Source organism: Engystomops pustulosus, chromosome 4 (assembly GCF_040894005.1).
Source record: "Engystomops pustulosus chromosome 4, aEngPut4.maternal, whole genome shotgun sequence".
NCBI lineage: Eukaryota > Metazoa > Chordata > Amphibia > Anura > Leptodactylidae > Engystomops > Engystomops pustulosus.
In genome coordinates, this window is record NC_092414.1 from 74,055,468 (window position 1) to 74,062,201 (window position 6,734).

A 6,734-nucleotide genomic window follows, 5' to 3' on the forward strand; every position below is an offset into this window, starting at 1 on the left:
ACCTTGAAAGTAGGCAGTGCTGATTTATGGTAATCCTCAAACAAAACAAGAGCTTAGAACCAATACATTGCTACCAAGTCACCTGTCCCTCTTTAGTTATTATGGTGACATCACAAAAATAAAAAGAATCCGCTAAAATAATATGGCACAGGCTGGTCACTAGGGGCACAGTTTGTGTCTATTCCAGAACCTGAACTAGCCCACTGGTATAGTTCATGTGATCTGATGATACGCAGGGATGATCTTCTTCAGGGTCACATGCACTTAAAATGCAACAACACAAGTGCCCAATTCCATGGCCTGACCACATTCATATACAGGCAGTCCCCTACTTAAGTACACCCGACTTACAGACAGACTCCTCTGACCTCTGGTGAAGCTCTCTGGATGCTTTACTATAGTCCCAGACTGCAATAATCAGCTGTAAGGTGTCTGTAATGAAGCTTTATTGATAATCCTTGGTCCCATTACAGCAAAAAATGTTTAAACTCCAATTGTCACTGGGGCCAAATTTATTTTTGTCTGGAACCACAATTATAAAATATACAGTTTCGACTTACATACAAATTCAACTTGAGAACAAACCTCCGGACCCTATTTTGTACGTAACCCCTGCCTGTAGAGGGGTTCTTAAAGCGATGGCAAGAACTCCACACAAAAGATCAAAGAACATGCATTGGTTAAGAAAGTAAAAAAAAAAATCTATAAATTACGTACACTACAATTGAAAATTTTTTGGATAAGACAGTAGTGTAACTGGAACAGAATAATAGTTTTTTATGGTTATTTTTTTTGCATGTAAGTGTCCTTTAACCCCTTAGGGACAACTTATGAGGTAAATATTCATCCCAAATTTTTGCCCTGCTTCTTTCGAGTACGGCAGTACCAGACATGTGGATGTTAACTGCTGTTTTGTCGCACAGCGATGTCCAGAACATTACAGTGTAATTGAAGAGCCCCTGAAGTAACAGAATAATAGAAAATCCCCAAAGATGTCACCATTTTGGAAACTAGACCCCTCAAAGAATTTATCTGTGGTTGTGGCTAGTATTTTAACCCCCAACATGCTGGCCAAAATATAATACAAAGTAAATGTCACAGCACCCTAAGTTCTATTTCTACCACTTAAAATTCACTTCAAGGATTGAGTCTTCGGTTACCTTTAGTGAGGCAGTATGGTGGAAGATCTCCACTTTTCTAGAGACATCAAGGAAATGCTCTGGTGTCCGGCAGAACCATTTCTATTCTAGTTTGTACTTATTGGAATATATTTAGTACCACATATAAGGAACAGTGGTGGGATTCTATTAAATACTAATCCAAAGGTAAACTCACATTGGCGTTTTTTTTTCTGTCACATCATTTTTGGCTTATGGACACATACAGATTGGTTTTCTCTTCCTGTCTCCAGTGATTTTTCACTGATGTCTTACTGAACCATTCTTTTCAATGGGCTTTTTCACATTTTATTTTTTTTTCACTGACTAGTAGTCAGATTACAACCTGTTCTTTTTGTGTTCTTTTCCAACATTGAATGAGTGAAAAAAGACAAAAGTGTGTAAAAGCCCATTGGAAAGAATGGTTCAGTAAACCATCAGTGAAAAATCAGGAAGGAAACCCAATTTGTATTTGTTCAGTGAAAAATAACACCAATCTTAGTCTACCCCTTGAATAAAATATTAATCTGCAGGGATCTTACCCATTCAAATTCAATACACGTACACTATTACAAAAACAAGTAATTCTCCAGGTTGGATACATCAGTTTTACAAGCCTAACATTTTTTTTAAATGTCCTTTCCCCGTGTTACGGCCCGTTCGCCGTACAACTCTATGGAGAGAGGTCACCCCTCTTCCTCTCCATCACAGCAGACATATGCCCGCCTGGCCGTATTCATGCAGGCATATGGTCGTCTGAATGCAACCCAAATGCTGGAATCTTAAAAGGGTTTATTTTACTTCAATCATTTTTGAAGAACAAAAAAAAAAACATCAAAAGCAGGGCAGGGTTTACTAAAAGTACTAAAAATGTTATACCTGTATGTCCAGAGGGCACTCCATTGTGCAGTGACCAGTCCTGGGGACATTACTTTTCATTCTACGTGCTAATCCCTGCCCTACAAAATGTCACTAATATTTCTGCACCTCTTAGGCCCCTTCCACACTAGCGTTGCATTTCACGTCAGGGTGCAATGCGTGAAAAACTGACGTTTTTGGCTGCGTTTTTGTTCCATTTTTCCTTGGAGTCATTAGCGTTTTTGCGTTTTTCACGCGCATGTTGTTCGCGTTTTTTTTTGCGTTTTCGATGCGTTTTTCACACACGTTTTTTAAGTCAATGGGACTTTTTCCAAGGGACCATGGTTCGGGAATAAAATGTTTAATTTAATTGAAAAAGAATGTCTTCTGATAAGTTAGCAGATGTATGCAAACATCTACAATCTATTCTTCACTGTTCCACGCGTATATTATCTCCCGACAAGTTATCAGATGTGAAGAACAGTGAATAATAGAATAAAAACAGTGAACACAGTATCATTTAAGTGAAAAACACATTAAAGAACACAGTGAAGAATAGATTAGATGTTCGTCACATCTGCTTACTTGTCGGGAGATATGCGCGGAACGGTGCGAACAAAATAGCATGTGAAGAACAATATATATGTGTGAAGAACACATTGCAGATGTTTCCATACATCTGCAATGTGTTCTTTACACACATATATATTGTTCTTCACATGCTATTTTGTTCGCACCGTTCCGCGCATATCTCCCGACAAGTAAGCAGATGTGCCGAACATCTGTAATCTATTCTTCACTGTGTTCTTTAATGTGTTTTTCACTTAAATGATCCTGTGGTCACTGTGTTCACTGTTTTTATTCTATTATTCACTGTTCTTCACTGTGTTTTTTTAATTAAATGCTCGAGCAGGGGAATTATTCATGTCACCTAGCAACCCATCCATTTAAAACACATTGCACTCGCATTGCACTTGCAATGCTTGCGAGTGCAATGCATTTTGGATGCGTCTCCATAGACTTGAATGGGGCGGGAAAAACGTGCGTGAAACGCAAAAGTAGAGCATGCTGCGATTTTGACGCGCGTCAAAACAAACGCAAGCACGCGCGTGCAAAACAACGCAAATGAGGAAAGACCCATTGGAAACAATGGGACAGAGTGCAATGCAAGTTCTGCGCGTCAAAAGCACGCGCAGAACTCGCGCGTGAAAAACGCTAGTGTGGAAGGGGCCTTACTAGTTCATGTAACAGCTGGGATACTGATTCCAAGTTTCCTTTCCTACATATACTTTCCACTTTAATTTATGGAGCCCTGGTTTATAATCTTACCACAGTGTTTATTTCTCCAGTTTCCTTTTTGTTAAATGTGCTTCTAAAGAGAGGAAATATAATTGCGAGCCTCCCTGATAGCAATCTCTAAATAACCTCCATGTACACCATAGAGTAGTGATGTGATATTATATATATTTTTACATATTTTACATAAAATGATGTAGTAGATACATATAGGTGCAGTAAACTATATAGTAGGTATCAGGGACAACAGAAATGCGTTTCACATTTGTTATATATATACATTTACCCACTGCAATGACAATTTATATAGAGATCATTTATTTCTCATCGAGCACACATGTTTTCCATAGGAATGGGAAATTTCTATCCAGTAATGTCCTTTGGATCAGCCACAGTGCCTCTTCAGTCAGTCCCCGTTTCTTTATTTTGGTTGCGTCTTCATGGCTGCCATTACCACACCAACCATAATGGCAGCAACAGTAAATCCTTGAGAAAGAATACGCGCCCTCATCAACAGCTGGGACTGCCTGGTTTTCCCCTGCTTGAAAGCAATGAGCCCAAATGTCAAAACACCGGCAGTGGCAAGGCATCCTGGGGACGAGGAAAGAAAAAGTGATGCTGGTTAGAATTTACACCTATTACACAGAATATAATGGAGAGAACTGAAATTCTGACCAATATCTACTGCTCTCCTCAGATACTCATGACATATCTTTGCCTCACTCCTTTAAACAGGACTGTAGATTGTCAAGAGCTGCATTCACAATTCTGCTAGATTTAAAGCAGAAGGTAGACGTGCTCATGAAATACAAGTCTTTCCAATCTATTGCACTGTGGGCAGAATATGGCAATGTGCAAATACTTCATCTTGTGATAACAATTGTACCTGCAGCATTGAATGAACCAAAGAAATGAGCCACTGCAAAGAAAAATTCTGTGTTACCATTTGGTCACTAGATAATATTATAGAAAAAAACGGAAGAGTCAGCTCACCTGCAAGTTATGTGGCAGTACCGGACATGGTTGGAGCACGGACAACTTTGTTCCAAGTCGATACTCAGGGAAAGCGCAAACAAAGGTCCAGCTTACACAACGGTCCAGGATAAAAAAATTAAGGTTTATTCCAAAAACGTTTAAAAGGTCATCTTGCAATCGAACATACTTGGAAACACAGACATACACAGCGTTAATGCCTTTGCGTTTCGGAAAGATCCTTAGTCACGGCAGGACTAAGGATCTTTCCGAAACGTGTAGGCATTAACGCTGTGTATGTCTGGGTTTCCAAGTATGTCCGATTGCAAGATGACCTTTTAAACGTTTTTGGAATAAACCTTAATTTTTTTTATCCTGGACTGTAAGCTGGACTTTCGTGTGCACTTTCCCACTAGATAATATTACTTTGTGGTAACCCCATATTTTTTAATAGCGAGCAGCACCCACCTGTACAGCCCCTGTTCTATTCTGCATGGACTCAGTATAACAGCTGTATATATAAGGTGGACCCTTGTCCTATTTACTAACATTTACTACAAGTGCACCGTTCTTTGCCATGGTTTGCAGCCAAATCATATTTTAGACACATTTGCCTGCAAGAAAAGATTTCAAATTTCCTCCACAGAGATAAGTCATGTTGAAAGGTTAGAGGGAAAGCGACACTTCAGACACCCCTATCTTCAGTTCTATAGTACCATTTTGGTGTCATATTAAAGATAAGAACCTTAACTTTCAGATCTCTTCAGGCTTGTGATTCTGTGATTTACAAAAGTGGAAATGCAGGCAGTTAAATGTATAGTAGTTGTAAAGGTGAGCTGCAGATAAAGATCCATATCCTACCTGTACATTCAGTTCTGTAACTCACAGAACTACAAACCTGATGCAATCTGAAGAGTTTACTGGGGGAGATTTCACTTGTGCGCCAGCACATGATAGCAGCAACGCCCTTGCTGCACGGAATACGTCAAGACGCTAAGGCCTCTTGATGCATCTAGCAAGCGGCAAGCAAAACTACGCCAGATCCAACCTGGCATAGTTTTGTGTAAAAACTAGAAAATTAAAGTTTGCTGGTTTCTCATAAGAATGCAGGCACAGGGTGGGGCCGCCGCGCCCCTCTATGTGCAAGAATTTGCGAATTCACAGCTTCTTTGCCAGAAAACTTGCATAAAAAGCAGTGATAAATCTCCCCCACTATCTTTATATGATTACAAATGCTTCTAGGTACTATAGAGCCCAATATGGGGCATCTGAAGAGACACTCCCCCCTGATGCCTCCGAGTCTTATGTCAAATATGACTCTTCTCTGCTCATTTTCACATTTGGAGGAGATCTATTTATAGGTAGAGATATGAGATTTCACATAAAAGAGGGAGTACTAGGAAGGACATTTCATGCATTTTGGGGGGGGGGGCAGTAAATTAAAATCTGGGGTAAAATCTGCTAGCAGTGTCCCTTTAAGGAGACACAATTTGCAGTCTGTCAGATTAGAACACAACAGAATAGACAGTATAAGGAGTTGCAGGAATTACTGGGGCACAGGACTAAGAAATCTGCCCCCTAATGGTAGAGTGCATGAAGGGGTAAGGAAGTCTATGAGGGGGAGCATCGACCAATAGCTACAGAGCCGGAAGTGACGTCAGCTCTTCAATTAATCTCCAGCACATAGATGATCACATTGATCCAGCCAGTCCAGTCCCACAAGAAGGGAGCAGGAAAGCTGCTGGGGGTCCCGAGACTGCTGCGGCCAATCACAGGTCTCCTGAGCAGTCACGGGATCATGCCATGTTGGCAGGGGTCAGTGCACAACTTTTATTAGCGAGTTTCCACTCCAAGGCAGAAATGGAACAGTCCAACTCCCACAGAACATTACAGTGTGGCCTCACGTCGCACTACACAGCAGGGCAGCGCCCCCTCCTGGTGCCAGCACTCACCTATTGGTACAAACGGGTTCTCCCGCACCTTTCTCATGAACTTGCTGGAGAACTCCTCCCTCCCTAAACGAGCTGTTGGAACGAACCCTTCTATTACTGGAGGCTGAGGTCCCGCCATGTTTCTTCTCTGCACTGTCAAGGGCACACTCCCAAACAACAGCTCGGCGACCAATAACAACTCTTCTGGTCACATGGACTCCGGGTAAATCACGTGTCTACGGAAAGTCGGAGGAGCCGCTTGTTATACTGTATGTTATATTGTGGGGCACCGCCTAGTGGCGCGCTGCGGTAATACACCACGATGTCTGCTGCTAGCTGTTTCATTGTCACCTCTATAAGGATTATGGTTATCATTTATTGTATAAGAAACAGATGGGCAGAGCTCATGGAGGCTCTTGATTCATCCCCCATCTGCTAGTTGGCACAGACTGAGTGCCCTTTTCAGTTACACAAATATCCATTTACAGTATAACTAAAGCTATTTTTTTAATTTCAGAAA

General features: G+C 41.1%; 1 protein-coding gene across 1 annotated transcript; it reads right to left on the minus strand.

Annotated features, from left to right (window-relative positions):
• Positions 1-3,614: 3,614 nt before the first annotated feature.
• Positions 3,615-6,443, minus strand: HIGD2A (HIG1 hypoxia inducible domain family member 2A). The gene is made up of 2 exons (XM_072146269.1): positions 6,236-6,443; positions 3,615-3,902 (listed from the first exon to the last, which is right to left on the minus strand). The coding sequence occupies exons 1-2, from the start codon at positions 6,351-6,353 to the stop codon at positions 3,733-3,735; spliced, it is 288 nt and encodes a 95-aa protein (XP_072002370.1). The 5' UTR covers positions 6,354-6,443; the 3' UTR covers positions 3,615-3,732.
• Positions 6,444-6,734: the final 291 nt, after the last annotated feature.

Bases quoted from the DNA above. Each gene is read 5' to 3' on its own strand.
- HIGD2A (XM_072146269.1), bottom strand. From the start codon at position 6,353: ATGGCGGGACCTCAGCCTCCAGTAATAGAAGGGTTCGTTCCAACAGCT. The intron at 3,903-6,235 runs GTGAGTGCTGGC...CCTCGTCCCCAG, and splicing joins GAACCCGTTTGTACCAATAG to GATGCCTTGCCACTGCCGGT.